This window comes from Hylaeus volcanicus, chromosome 4 (assembly GCF_026283585.1).
Source record: "Hylaeus volcanicus isolate JK05 chromosome 4, UHH_iyHylVolc1.0_haploid, whole genome shotgun sequence".
NCBI lineage: Eukaryota > Metazoa > Arthropoda > Insecta > Hymenoptera > Colletidae > Hylaeus > Hylaeus volcanicus.
This window is the reverse complement of record NC_071979.1, coordinates 21347363-21363447: the sequence shown is the minus strand read 5'-3', so window position 1 is coordinate 21363447 and position 16085 is coordinate 21347363. Positions and strand designations below refer to the sequence as shown.

Here is a 16085-nt window from a genome sequence, read left to right as displayed (position 1 = left end):
GTTGGTCGTCGTTGGGAATCCATTTCACGTTACACGCCAACTGTCGCTGCGGCTCGACAGCGGACTTTAACGGCCAGTCGCTAACGATCGGTTGTCCACGTCTCTCAATATCCTCCGCGATAGCGTGTACTCCACAAAAACGTGATCAATTTGAGGGCGGCGGCGCGTACTGAAGCGATTCGAATACAGAGAGAGGGGCACGAAGCTGTCATAAAATTCAGCGTCGCGCGACATGCATCGACGGAGTGTAAATCGTGCGCAGAAACCAGGAAAGCGTGAGGGTGCACGAACAAGAGAGCAGAGAAGAGCCAACCGTGGAGGAAGGTTGGGTAAGCAAGGGAAGAAAAATACCGTGAGCCAGGAGAGGGTAGGAATTTTCACAAGAACGTAGACGAGGTCTTCGTTAAAATTCGTCGAGGCGGTCGTCGCGTCCTGGCCGGGACGTAAAAGAAAATAAAGGAGCGCTTAGTATTAATGTCGCGATTCGTGTCCGTGTCACGTAGCGGTCCATCTCCCGTCCCAGCTTTGCCCGATGGGTTGTTCGCGTTCATAACGCGATACTTCGCGTAACCCTGATCGCGGCCTCGGGGTCGGGAATTTCAATAAACAATAAATCTCTTAACATCCGAGCGAGGAATCGATGGCGGAGGCACGTGTCCCTATCCGAGGAAATCTCGACACGCTTCGCCCATTTTGGAAACGAAGATCGAAATTATTGGTCTTGTAGACAATGACAGGATTTAAAAGGGAACGTTGTGAAAACGACGTGCTTTCGGTTGACGTTTTAGTCGATAATTAAAGTTTAAATCTCAGGTGGTATTCACTTACCGTAACTACAACCCAGTACCGAAACAAAAATTATCACTTCATTTAAATCATAATATTTTAAACAATACAATACAAATCTTTGTTGAATCAAACATTTTTCATACGATATAGGTGGTCCTGTAACCGAGGAATTAGAAGTCACTTTGCGTGGCAATCGTCGTTGATTCACCCTGTATAATTGCGCGTCAACAGGAAGCACCGCGGAAGGTCGATTTAATATCCATGTTCGGAAACGAATCGCGAATTCCACGTATATCAGTGGCGAGTACATTTCTCCGCTGGTATTCCGATTTAATGTTTACTCAGGAGGCCCGTTTATTGCTTTGCATTTCGACGGTAATATCCTATACGACCTACGTTTTACCGGCCAAATATCCATTAAATGGATTACCGTTTCAAGTTCAATATTTGGTTAAACTCGTCGGCCCTCTGGTCGGATTAATAAGCGGCGGCATACATGCCAAGTAAAATATTTCGATGCTTCAACGAAATTTCGCTTCTCCAGTGTCAACGCAGAGAAGAAGATGGATACTTCATTTCCGGGATATTAAGCCGGAAGTCGAGGCAAATATTCCGTCTCCCGCAGTTTTATCTCGACTACAACGAATTCATTCGGATTAATAGATTCTCGAGGTGGAGGAATACGATACTCGGAAGAGTTCCACGCAAAATATTTTTGATTTAATTAAAAAAAAGTGTCTTTAAGACTAGTCATTTGTCCCATCATGATAGAAACAGTTACAAATGAACGTCGGTAGGTTTACTGTTAAAATCATCGCTCGAGAAGTCCTACTAATTTATCTTCCACACAGTTCGATCAATTTCACGATCCCGTCGATCGAGCAAGCGCGTTCCGTCTCTCTCGCGGTTCTCCCTCCCGTTCACAATATCCTTCCTTTTTTTTTTCCGCGTCGCGGCTTGCATTGTTTTATTTAAATATCTCCAGTGCCGTATGTCAGCCGATATTACGCGGCGAGCGTCTATTCGGCCGACAGACAAATCAAATTCACCGACGTACCAGCGTTTCCAACTTGTCTCCCCAACGCGAAGTCTGCCCTTTCGACAGTGTCACAGGGAAAATGCGATTTTTCCCTCGCAGCATCCAGGTAGGCGCGCACCACGGAGACAGCGGGCGGACAAATAGAGGACGGAGTCAGAGCGGCAAACGCCGAATGAAAAAACCAGCACGGCAGAAAACATCGCTGGCAAATCGTCGACGCGAGAAGCCGCGAATTCCCAGAAGGGGTATTTCAATTTAATGTCCGTTAATCGTATTACGTTTTGACTTTCGCGAGCGGTCCACCCGCGCACCTACACACAGCACAAGTACACAGGTACACGCGCCGCACACGTACAGAGGTACGTCTGAATGCGTAACGAAACGGGAACAGCAGATTGCCTCGTTTCGGCTTTGTCTATGTCTGCGCATTTCCCTTACGTTCCCGCCGTTTATACCACTTTTCCCTCTTTTTTTCTTCCTTTCTTCTTTTTTTTTCTACCCCACCTTTCAGCGAGCACGCGTCGCGGCTGCACAGGAATGTTAATACTTGTTTAGCCCCGGCTGATTTAGCAGGCAGAATTAAAAACACAATTTCCGACGCCGCCCCTGGAACGCGTAAAGCGCACGCTCGCCTAATAGAATTACCGTGCAATCAGGGGCGCGGGATTTTCAGTGCGCGTCGACCGCGTCCCGACGATTCCGTCCGCAGCCCGTCGTCGCCATTTACAAGCTTTACGAGCCGACGCGACCTTTAATATCCTCTTTCTAACCCAACGCCCTGGATAAGATCCGAGTGAAAAATATCGAAGGTATAACCGGTTATATTCGTTTCCGAAGCTGAACGTAACGCGATTGGCTGCTGCGCGTGATCTTGGTCGCGTTAGATGGGAAACGTGGAATTGTAAGATCGGTACGAAGGTAGAATTTGTCGTTTCTTAGTTTAGAGATTAGGTTATATATTCTATCTACATTACTATTTGTGAATTTCAACAGTGCTTTAGCGTCAATGTAGGAAGAATAAAGTAGTAAGTAACAAGTACTAATTTTGGCGCTGCCGCGTCCAGACAAAGCGGCCCTAAAGCGTCTAAGGGAGGGAGAAAGAGAGATACGGATGGAGCAAGAAGAAAATATAAAGTGCAAGAAAGAGAAATAAAATAGACAGAGGGGGATGGAGAAGGAGAGAAATAGAGAAGGCGAGAGAAAGAGGGGTCGACCGTGGATATAAATCGAGGGTGAATTGCAAACCTCCGGGGCAGCAGTTTCGAGGCTTACCCACGATCCGAGGGGTGTTCGTACGACTGTTGCCCGTAGTTTTATAATTATTGTGACGCCCTCGGGGCTTATGGGATCGAGCTTCGTTTGCTACATGTACACGTGCGGTATATCCTCCTGTACGTGCGATGCATGTATGCAAAATATATATAAATGCCCGTACTTACAACGGTCGAGCGAGTGTGCGTGCGCGGACTCGCCCATGGAGTGTGTGCCGTCGACGCTTGTGATGCATCAAATTGTACGATACGAACTCTTCGTTATCCCTCTGTTCGCCAAACTCATCCCCCTTTCGTCTCGTGCTTTTTCATTTTTTTCGTCCGGTCTTTGGCCACGGGAGAAAGAGAGATAAGACGGGAGAGGCGAAGCCGCGAAACGTGTACAATTTTTATATTTTTGAATGAACGATTTTTTAGGATTGAAACGAAGGATAAACGGGGTTCGTATGTGTAATAATTGGGGAGAAAAAAAATTCTTTCACGAGGAGAGAATCGTTCTTTCGTAAACATCCGTAGATTTTCAACCCGATAAGAATTTTTCCGCTCTTCGATTGATTTAGCGATGAACCGGAACACCGAGGCGATCGGAACCCCTTTTGAAGGATGCCGTTCATCGAGAACTTGGTCGGCGAATCGAATAGCCCCAGGTATAGGCCTTTGGCCGAACTATAAACTCGTTTTTCATTCGTTTCGTTCTTCGTGCACGGTGGGAAAAAAGAGTTTGAGGTAAAAGGTAAAACCGTTTGCAGGATTTGTCAGCAGTGGCTTTTTCGTATACATACGTGTCCTTGTGTGCGCGGGTGCACGCGCCATCCACCGATTGCTTTCCCGTTCGAGCGGTTAACAGGGAGCTTTACGGAAGAAACGAAAATTCGACGATTCGATGGGCGGTACCAACGCCGCAAATGTACTCGGTAGGCGGATTAACGTGCATTTACGAACCGCGTGTGCGCGTGCAGCTCTGCGGATACGTGTACGCGAGTGTGTTCGACGCGTATAGCACGCCACGTATGAAACGCATACGTGTAACACGCATATAAACCTCGACGACGTCTGGTCGCTTGGCGTTCTACCTGCCATTCCCCCTTTCTGACTCTCTTTATCCGCTCGCTATCCAAAACCTCCCTCCCCGGGCGTCTCTTTTGCTCGGCAATCCAATCATCCGCGTCCTACGATTTGTACCTAGTAATTCCGTCTGTTTGATCACAACGCCGCTTTTACCTACGCTCTCTATTTTCCCGCTACCTGCTGGCGCCGATTACTGACTGCCTCGGGAGTGCAACATCCAACGTTTACGTTGACGTTGGTGGAGAACCTTTTGGCTGCGGGGGACGCTTTTTTGTGAATTTAAATTTACGTCAGGAAGAGTAAGTGATGTATGGAGATGGTAAGTGGTAGGACCGATGCGTCACCATGTGGGATTCTGAGGGCGTTGGGTTCCTGTATGAGGTTCCCAAAAATCTGAGACCTTTCAATATGAATTCTTTGTCTATAGGAAGACCAGAAGGTCCTTTGCCATTTTGCAATCTGTAGTTTCGTTAAATGATATTCTCGAGAAGAACACGATGTAGACATATGTATAGAAAAGAGTTGTCTTAAATGGAGTTCAAAAACATTTAGTCAAAGGAATGTCCCATCTGTATTTGTTTAGAGCATTGTTCTACGGATAGCTATGTCCCAAAAATGTGGAAACTCTCATGATACATTCTTTACACTGTTTGCAATCTGTAGAATCGTTACGAAAATATAAAGAATTAAAATTCACTCATGTGAGAGTATCGAATTTTAGGCCTGAGTTATGCCATTATATGAAGTCCCAAAAATATGGGACCTATCAGTATATATTCTCTATACCTATACGAATCGAAAAATCCTTTACCATTTTTCAATCCGACGCTTCGTTGTCAAGATATTAATAATTAAAGTTCCCCATGACGTGACTCGCCAGAAGCACTGACCATGCGCTCGCGCGCTCACAGCTCTCAGGGAGCACGCGGCCTTGCGCTTGCGCACTCATAGTCTCGCGTCCAGCATGTGACTGTGCTCTCTCGAGCGCACTTTTCTCGTCTGCCGCACGTAACCAAGTTCTCGCGCGCGCACTACTCCCCAAGCACGAGGAAGCTCTATGCTCTCTCGCGCATCGAAACTTTGATCGCTCGTATCTCGGTAACTAGCGTTCGGATTTAAAAATGAAAAAGAAATTTTCGATTCGTATTGGCAGGAAGAATTCATCCTGGGATGTTCTACATTTTTAGGACTTCATTTGATGACATAACCAAGGCCTAAAACCACACATTCCTACAAAAGTGAACTTTAATTATTTATGTCTCGGCAACGAAGCGTCCGATTGCAAAATGGAAAAGGACTTTTCTAATCATGTTGGGGTGACAAGTTCACCTACTTCCATTGACTTCCCGTTGAATGTTATTGGATTATTAAAACCACGATTTACAAGTGTACCTGTGACAGAATAATTGTTTGCTTGGATACTTATCGAATACTTATGGATTCGATGATATGATGAATATTCGTTGCGCTCGTTAGGAAGAACGCGACTCGTAAATCAATTCATCCAGCTTCCAGGGTGGAAATTCTGCGCGTTAGAGATTATACACCGGGGTGGTGTATTTGGTTGGGCGACCGATACACGGATTTTCTCTTGGCGACAAAATCTGTTGCCGTACGCGCTGTGCACACCGATCGCAGGTTGAAAATATACAGACGGAACTATGAATATCCGCGTGGCAACCGTATTGACTGTAGGTAATCAGACGCAACAATCAGTTACGCAATCGTTCGTTTACTCTACGACGAGAAATTAAACGGTGAACGTGATTGAGATGCGATTATACTATTCGATCATGGCTTTTTGACTCTATTTTCTTGAATTCCCGGAAATAGCGAGGATTGGCGTCCCCGCAGTGAAGCAATGGTATCACCGACAAACGACACCGTAAAAGAATCGTCTGATGTTTATTTATTCGTGTAGTGCTCGGCAATACAATTTCGTCCAATGTTGCGTAATATTTTCAAAAATTACAATTCATTCCATTTGTATATATTTTTAACTGTCCCTGTAAAATTGGAAGCCCGCGAAGCAATCCAAATTTCCACGGTACCGAAACGTAACTAAACATCACTTCACAGAACAGAAGGCAAATTTCTGACCAAATAAAAAACCGTGTCCATCCCGCAAAAAGCACGTCTCTCGTAAAATCCCCGCGCATGACAGAAAAATCTCCAGGTAGCACCAGCGGCGACGGTCGCTGGGAAACGCGTTATAAATTAAAAATTCATCCTTCAATAACTCGTATAACGGGCTCTTTCTCCGTTACCGTTCACGCCACGAAGAATAATAATCCCAAAGCATCTATAAACGCGTGGAAAGTGGCGAGAGCAACGATCGCCTCCGCAAAGCTTGTTCCCGTGCAAGCGGCCATGATACGCGTAATGCGCTCGACCCGTGATTATGCGTCGTTTAACGCGCGAGAAGCTGGCAGTTTTTCCATTACGCGATAAACATAGGACTCCTCTCGTCGTTAAGGGGTTCATAGTTACAGGGTCGTGACATCCGTTACAATGAGGCATCCCGCGGCCGAGGGAATGCGGCAGTGGATGGGTAGCCTTAAGTGGTAAAACTCTCCGTAAAATTCCTCGTTATTATTACGATGAGAACGATGGTGTATACGCCATCAGCCAACCGCCACGAGAGGATACAAGATGGATTATTAAATTTCTAGTGGCCCTACCGAGCCCTGTGTTATGGACCGTCATCGTCCGTGCCGCATAAGAGCGTCGAAAGGAGCCTGGGTAACGACAACCGGAGAGTTTAATGCTGGCGGAGGACAGGAAAAATGAGTAACCCGCTGGAATATTTAATCTTACTGTCCACTCTGCTGGATTCGCGGCGCTGATGTTTACCTTTCATTGCAATATGGTGAGTGAAATTGCGGGAGATTGATAAAGGAAGGGAGAAAGTACGAAGTTTCGTGTGTAAAATTGTTAACATGGTTCTGGTCACTTAAATCACATTTAGTTGTTTATATTCTGCCGCATGGATACCGTGGCGTGACATGATGTCCATTTATTTAACGATTGTATCACAGGTTAACGTTTCAGATTTCTTAGGGTTGTCTTTGGACGAGACAATTAGAATAAGAAAATTGTAAAACACTCGTCGTGACTCCAAGCATAGACGTGGCGTATTGTAGCAAGAGATTTCTGCTCGAAAAAAAGGTGCATAGAGAGTGAAGATCCTGGCCAAGGCTTGAAGGGAGCTTCAAAGTATCCACCTCTGGTTATTCGATAACGCAGAACGAAGAGCTGAACGAGATGGGAGAACGGGCACATCGAATCGGAACGGGTAATGTACGAACGGGAAGGTTTATAGGCAATATGGCGTATTTACGGTTGACGAGCAAAAGTTATCGCGCGGAAGAGAACTAGGATACCTATAAATTTTGATCCGTCTCTCTTTTCATTCGTTGTCGCTAGGAAATTTTTCTCGAATATCTCGAGAAGTTAAATTCATCAAAAAACCTTCTACGGTTAATAATTAAGATTTCCTATCTTTGGTGTTGAATAGTTTCATAGATTTTTAATCCTTAATGCTAGTGTCGAGAACTCGATTAAAAATAATAATAACATTTTATTTAAGGTAGGACTGTTTTCTATCAGTGTTGTCATCAACTTTCATTGTAGCTTTCAGCGATTGAATCGAAATAGCCATAGGATAAAGTAATTTAATAAATTCCTGATATTATTGTCCGTTGATGCGGGAACGTGACAGGGTGCTAAACAAGTTCGGTATCATTCGAACCATCATCTCTGCGTTTCTAACTCCATTCAAGTTAATAGGTTTGCTCGATAGGTCTGCTGACCACGTGTTCGATGACGTAGCTTCTACTTTTATCAGATTTCCTAGACTTCGCGTGACTCGAAGCACGATCTTGTTTGGTGATCGTTAAACGAAAGCCTCGAAGATTCGTGACAACGAAACGAAACGTGCGACTTTAATAAATCACGTGAGACGGTTGTTGATTCTTCTCGACGACGTGTTGACCGTCGTCGTTACTTTCTCGCGAAGTTTCTGTAATTTTTACTAATTACGCAGGCAGAAAGTGGATCATTTATTCGAGTTTGCTTAGTAATGGAAGCGATAGTGTTGGAGGTCGCGAAGATGACTAAATGATAATTAAATAGTGAGAAAGATAAAAAATACAATAAATTATATCGTAAAAATATATTGAACAAGTTGTAATAAGTACTGTATTAATAAAAATGCGACACAAAATGTAATATAGAAAAATGATACGATTAGATATAACCTAATACACGAGAACTCAATGATAGTCTATTTTTAAACAAACTTGAACAGCATTTCCATTTCCTGACTACGTAACCACTTTAAGCAATCAAAGCGCAAGTGTGTTTCCACGACTCGTTTCTACAATATCGATCACGGCGCTCAATCTGCGCGATCAGGGAACATTGAAACCACATTGTGCATCGTTATTGATTTACCACGACCTGGTACGTCAGCCAGCAACAGTAAATCAAAAGCGTCATCGTAAAGTGTCGTCGACAAATTTCATCGAGACAGCAAACAGATCGAACGAGCGGCGTATTTCAAACGTTCCTTCCATTTAAAAGTTGAGAAACGTCGTAACTTCGGAAACGCTAACACTGAATTACCCCGTCGGAATTATACGAATCAACGCGATGATTAAAAACTCGCAATTAAATCAAGGCCAACTTAAATTAGCGCCCCGCCTCTTTCCCATCGTGTTTTACTTGGAATTTAATTCCACGTAAATTCAATAACGTAAAAAGCAGAAATTTGTTTTGTCAAAGAGACGGGCGGGATCTGCTTTAAACTCCATCAAGAGAACAATAAATCGAGGCGTAATTTATCGGTAAATAATAGAGAACCATTTAGAGAAACGTATCGTCACTTTTAACCCATTGCACTTGGATCCATCTGGTTGCTAAATCGCAAACTGGAATTGTATTAAATAAGGAAAGTTTGGAATCATGTAATTTATTGTAACGACACTTCGAGGGATAGATTTAAGACGATTTTTTATTGTACATTCAGTTGTTTTTGGGTACAGTCTTAGGCTCGGTTGCTTATCTTTTGGAATTGCGCCATACCACATGACAATAATAAAGCGTTCGAAACCAAATAGAGGCTCCCAATCGCGATAACTGTGGCACCGAAACGAACCGGATGAAATTCAAACACGATCGGGAACGAACTGGTCGCCAACAATTCGTAATCGCTTGAATCAATAGCAAACGGTCCCTTGAACGAAAAGATTACACACATAGATGGGCGATAATTTCCGCGTCTACTCGGTGATCGAGATTCGTAATCAAACAAAAACGATACCAAATAATACATTAACCGGGCAAACAATCCACACGGGCTCACAGGGGTAAACAGAAAACAGGGTATACGGGCTAATAGAACATTATTACGACAAACACCCGGTGTACAATTATGCGAAGTATCCGATGTAGCAGCGTGTTTACGCTGCAATAGCCACAACTTTCCTTGTACAAGCACTACGGACGTTCGCGTTGCGGCACTCTCCTTCCAACAGAAGCCCAGGGAACGCGAGGAGGAGACTGCTTTCGGGGGTTGGAAGCTCTCAATATGTCCGACCTAATCCTCTCCCAGAGGACCATGGCGCCCCCTCGCAGCGCGCTTTACTTCGCAATACGTATAAACATTTCGAGGCCAGCTGCGCCACAGGATTTAAGAGCTGAGCGATTAATAAATGCTTCTGGTACGACGAGAGCCGGCACCAGGACTCTCCGACAGCCACTCGACGAGGCTGTCCGTGATTTACCGTCCGGACTCGCGCGTGTCTGCATTCAAGCCACCGCGTCCGGATTTCCAGCGATTTCGCGGCATCGTTTTGATTTAGTGCTCTTCTAGCGGCGTTTGAAACATCGCCGGGCACCTGTCTTTCTCTTTTACGCGCGTCAACCCGTCGAACGAGGGTTTCGGGTTAGGTCGATGCATTTTGTTGCGGACGTCCCTCGCAGCGTTTCGTTTCCGCACCCTTTCGTCTTTGGAGGAATTATTAGATCGACCAGGAATGTTAGGCATGGCAATCGAACTTTGGTTCATGCACCTGCCAAGTTAAGATGATATACGATTTGTTGAGGTTCTTGATCTTAACCATCTATGGGCAGAACTTTTTTTCTACTTTGATATTTCAGGTTGAAGGTCAATATTGTTATTGATTATCAGAGACATTATATAATTAAGACGTATACGTCATCTTGAGAAGGAAGTCACTTAGCCAGGGTCCTTCCTTTGGTCTCTATACACGAGCTTATAGAAGGTTAAATCTTTAACCGTGTTACAATCCAATTATTTTTTGAAGATTTTGATACAACGCTTGATCCATCCTGCTGTTTCGACCGCCATGTTTCTACTTGGCACCGATCCGCTTTTTCACGCTTACGTATCTTGTATTTGTCTCGTCACGTTCCACCCACTCGCTCCAAGTTCTGTCACGTCTTGCCACCCCACTCCAACTCTGTCCATCATTATTGGTTTTCCCCTTTGATCACGGTGATATGATTCATGGCTCCTGTCTGTCTTCCCGACTGCTGTTCGGAATATTTCTCAATCGGAATATTTAAAATTCGAGCGGCGATTTTGGCATTGTCCGTCCTAGTTCTGAGAAGACTGAATATTTATAAGGAAACGAAATAAAAGTTTCACCAGCTTTCACATCGAAGATAAAAGCTGCAAATTGGATGTGTGTATCGCGGCACGATACATTCTGCAAAGGGACGAGCCCGTGCAGGTGACAGCAGGACGATCAATCATCGATAACTATCTCCCTTTTAATACTCCCTCATAAAATGCTAGGCCGAGAAAATTATTGATTCGTCATACTTCCTGTCAGTAATGTCGTTAACGGGACCATTCTAATCTGTTCGTGTCACATGATCGCACGCAGTATTCGAGGAGAAACGATCGAAATGTTTTCTACGATATTAATTTAATCAGTCCTCTTTCAAAAAGCAAATTGCATAAATATTATTGTTTCTTGAAAATTCTCTAGAATTTCGTTCGAACAGTCACTTCCATTGTACTGTTTTCAACCAATTAAAGTACATCGCCAATCTCGTAACAGCTCCTACATTCCACATCTCAAATAAATGATACTCCTCGCGTAAAAAAACATCTTCAATCTCCCTTCACCTCCTTCAAACACCGTTTCTCGATCCCATTGGACCGCATCAGCGAAAAATGTTGTCCCCCCACCCTCACGCGAACGCAATTGTTGCTAGTAAATAAAGCGACGCGATACGTAATCTCATTATCTGCGTCTTCCGCCGATGAAAGCTGTTTAAAGATGATATAATGCCCGCCGACAGTCGGAAGGTTAGGTATGAATAGGAACGCTGCAGGAAAACGGGAAGAGGATCGCGAACCGGCGGGAGCCCGATGTTGTTACAACTTAATACACGAAATTGTTCTGCTGCGCGAATATTCGTTTAACGTTTACAACACACCGTTCCGCAATAAGCGGGTACAGGAGTTCGCCAACCGTTTCGACGGCGCCTTCGTGGCATTACTCGCCTCGGTGTTGGTAGCGCCACATCGCGCGAACCCTCCCACGCTCGAGGAGAACCCTCGGACCTGCTTCGAATAATATCTCGTTCCATTATTCATAAACATTTTATAATCTTCTTAGCGCGGGTGAATTATTGCTGCTCGCACAATTGAAATAATACCTGCCCCGGTTCCATGTTGGGAGGCTGCGGGAGGTGGGAGGTCTGCCACTGTTGGGACCTCTGTGCATCGAAAAACGGAGTTAAAGAGAATCGAAAGGAGTGGACGAGAGGGGCTGGGGGAGGGCTGGTGGTGGAGGGGAACGAGGCGAAGAAAAGTTGGCACGCAAACGAGAGAATGGAACGAGTTCGTTCGCTGAAGTGGCGTTGAAATGTTTCGAAGCGAGGGAAAAATAATTGGACGAAGAGTCTGTCGTTACTATTGCATCGGAGGAATGCGGACCGCCTCGACGATGACGAAGACAACCGTCGTGTCTTTCCATAGAATCGTCGAAACGAATTCCTTTCTTAAACTCCTCGTTACCGAGAAACGCTGTGCTACCTTCCCGACTACCGACCTAGACGGTATCATCCGATGAGGGAAGTTACTCGAGAGACAGGGCGAAGGAATTGCCAATAAGTTTGGGAAAGATTGTCATCCTTTGTAGCGTTGTCTAATTAACTTTGGATATATAGGATTCCCTAGAACTGAATGTAGGGTTAGGTTGCCCTTTCATTCTTGCTTTTTCTGATCTACGTTTTTGTATCTTTGAACACACGACACATTTACAGTCAGTCCCATATCTATTGAGGAAATTCGTCTAAATTGACATCAAACCTATCAATTAATTTAGACAAATTTCTTCAATGGGCATAAAGGGTACGAAAACTTATGGGACTGACTGTATATGTATCACTGGCTGCGCCAGTAGATCCGAAGCGATAGACAGGTGAAGTCGTACAGGAGATCTCCTTGATGTCACTATAACGTCACGGAATAGCTAGCTTAGGGAACTCAAGCGAGACCAACCGAGTAGTGATGAAGCGTGTTTGGAAAGTTTCCGTCAGGAACCAAGACGAGGGACGTAACGGCAGAGTTAAGCGGAATAATCGATCGATGACTTCCCGTGCAAGACATTTCCATTCTCTGAAGACACGGTTACGGACCCTTTCAGTGTCCCCCAGATTAAATCAATTAAAATTAAATCATAAACTCCCCAGCAATTTTTAACACGTTAAAAACGTTCACATGGGAATGTGCAGGCCTGAAATTTTGTCTCGAGACAATTACAAACTATAGAATCTAATATTTGTCGTAGTACTTATCTCTCTATTCTCATCAAAATTTACGAATTCTTTCTAGAATTGTTTTCATCAACACTTAGCTTTCAAAATTAATTGTCGAAGTTCCTTAGTGAAAGGCTCTTAAAATATTTTATTTTAAAACAATGCCCTGGTTAAATGTACACGTTTGCCAGTGTTGCTGGCTGCTGGAACCAATTTTATCGGGCCATTCAGGAACCCTAACCCCCTTTTAGCGTCCTTTTATCGCGAAATAGATGACAATGGCGAAATTACAGGCGATCCTCGTAAGCAACCGAACGTTTCGGATCGATCCCAGCGAAAGCAATGATTGCGTTCGTGTGATTTTAATTAAAGAGCTTGAAAAGTGAGCGCAACATCGCCCCGATTTTCGACAAAGAGCCCAAAGCCCGCGCCAGGCAATGACACTGGCTTCGGTTTAGCAAAAAGGGTGGCACGGTACGGGGGAGGGACGTACCGCCCCCGTAAAGCAAAGGAGCGAGTCTTCTGACATAGGGTCCTGCCTTGAGTACTGCCTTTCACCCCCTTCTACAATCATGTCTCCAGCTTCTCTACCCCGTTGCGAACCAACCAAAGACGATGGGTGCTATGTTACGTCACCGACTGCGAATCAAAATCTTATTAACCGTTGAAAGTGAGTTTTATTTCAAGATGGAATTTAATTACATTCGCGCCTCCTCGGCTACTTACCCCTCTCCCCTTTCGGGTAACTTCATTCGTCTCTCTCTTGCTTCCTTTCTTTCCCCTTCCTGTGCATTGTTTCCCCTATTTACGCCTCCATCTTTTTCTTTCCACGCGATTACTTCCAGCCTCTCGCTTTAAAAAACTCTTGGAAACTCGAGCGGCGTCCTATTACTCGGTGTGTTCGTTTTGGAATAAAAATATCCGAGATTCGTTGGCTGGTTCTGCGGAAATTAACGCCTTTCCTGGCTTGCTTGAACTTCTTCGAATTTGTTGTCATGATTTTAGCGTAGCGTGCGAGTCATCCCTTCGAGGCAATTGTTTTCTTTGAGATAACTTCCCGAGTCGGTGCTCCATCGTTAATATTGCTGGCTTGGTTTGCTGGTAATTCCTCTCTCTTTTTAAGCATCAGCTACTTCGGAGAGTTAGCGGAGTTTGCTGTGGTAAACTTTTGAATGAAACTGTGATTGCACTCCTTTTCATCAGTCCAGTTATGCTTTGTTATTCGAGTGTGGCGTGTGAGTTAGGTATAACTTCTAAACAATTGTTTCTTTTTTGAGATGATTTGAGTTGGTGGACCATGGTTAATTGTAGAGTCTTAGTTTGCTTTAATGCTCAAACTCCTATTTTTTAATCTTTGGCAAAAATGTCGCGAGTTATTCCGAATACGTCACAAAAGTCATGTTATTTTATGTATTATAGTAAAAAGATGAACATGATTATTCCCTAATGGCTGTTTGGGATCCAGAGTGCTTAGGACAAGCTAAACGTGGGTTCTCGCAAATGAAATTGTTAATAGCTAGGTTCACGCTACCTCCACTCTTTCTTCTTCGTCCACCGCGCTAAGACATTCTACAATTGCGCAGAAACATTACGCCAGCGATTACAAGATGGAGCGAGTCTAATCTATCGAATCGTTTAATGTGCAAACGAGTAGCACGAATTACTATGAAATAATAATGTCAATAATTTACGATACTCGAAGTTCGGGATAAGTTATTAATTCAAGGATTGAACTACTTATCGTCACATTTTGAGGATAAAAATTCGATACACATAATATTCGACATATTTCAGTTACATGTAAATAAATATAGTGGTTACACTTAATACGTAAACATTGGCAAAATACATTGGAATGTGCAGCATACAATGTGCATACATCGAACTGTGCAGAATATATAACACACATTGACAGAGAATTATTATTTCATAGCGATTCAAGCTACTTTGGGATAGATGATTTGGAAGATTAGCGTCGATTCGTCATGCAGTTACAATGATGGTGGCACAATGATTCTGCGCAACTAGGTCGCACATCGGTCGACAGATTTAGTGCGCGAGTTCAAGACTCCTACTGAAAAGGGAGGGGGTTGCGTAAACTTGGCCATTTAGTCAATTCGGTTTCATTAAAACATAACAACTCGTAGCCAGGTTGCTATAGTCTCGAATGACTAACCATACGCAAAGTCAATTACAAACATGGATACACTACTTTCCAAAAAATCTGATTTCACAGTTAGAAAGACCAGGAACTTAAAAAGCCTCTAAATAGCCTCTCGGTAGATAAAGTGTTAACAGTAGGTCGACTCATAAATACGAGTCGTACAGATGCTTAATGTCCAGCATATTTATTCCCGTTATCATATTTTCGTAGTAACATTGTCCCACGCCATTGTAACAACACCACGTACGATAAAACACCACACATAAAATACCACAATTATAAATACATCGTAATCTAGGTACATATTACGTGAACGTAACTCACCTCTGCTACTGCCGTCGGGTCCTCGGAGGATGGTGCACTCCTCTATTGTGCCAAAAGCAGTGAACAACTGCCTGACATCGTCTTCTGTCTGTTGCTTGCTGAGCATTCCCACGAACAGCTTTCTGTCTGCGGGTCGGTCCGCGTGTTGAAATAAAAGGAACAGAGAAAAAACAAAGAAATGCGTTAGTCGTTGCCAGTTCGATACGGGGCTGTTTCGCTTATAGCGCTTGTTAGGCATTAAAAAGAGATTTTGCGGCTAACACCGAGAACGACAAAGTTACACGGTTACACCAGCATCCACCATCCTAAGGGGAAGGGGGGGTAGGGGTATATATAAAATATACATATATCTATATATTGCCAATATGCATATAGATATATACATATGTATGATCTGTGTTATAATGCAAATTTACACGGACACGCAGCCTTATACGGCCTTAAACTTTCAATTTGCGTTTAGACAGCGGTTGAGAACTGCGTAAATTGTGTTGCAACACATATTGCGTTTACGGTACGTACAGATTACGTGAAATTGCCGAGGACGATAAGAAAATTACATCGTCTTGCGATAACGACATCGGATAATTATAGTAACACGACGCACACGTGTGCCGGTGACGATTAATGT

At 44.0% G+C, this 16085-nt stretch overlaps 1 protein-coding gene across 14 annotated transcripts in view; it reads right to left on the bottom strand.

Annotated features, from left to right (window-relative positions):
• LOC128874964 (CUGBP Elav-like family member 4) overlaps positions 1-16085 on the bottom strand; it is a 614239-nt gene that overhangs the window by 67669 nt on the left and 530485 nt on the right. For 11 of the 14 annotated variants that reach the window (XM_054120189.1, XM_054120193.1, XM_054120188.1 and 8 more), the window contains one exon: positions 15455-15580. The exons of the other annotated variants lie outside the window; for them this stretch is intronic. In XM_054120189.1, coding sequence (XP_053976164.1) covers positions 15455-15580 — 126 coding nt within the window. The remainder of the gene's footprint in view (positions 1-15454; positions 15581-16085) is intronic. 14 annotated transcript variants of the gene reach the window in all.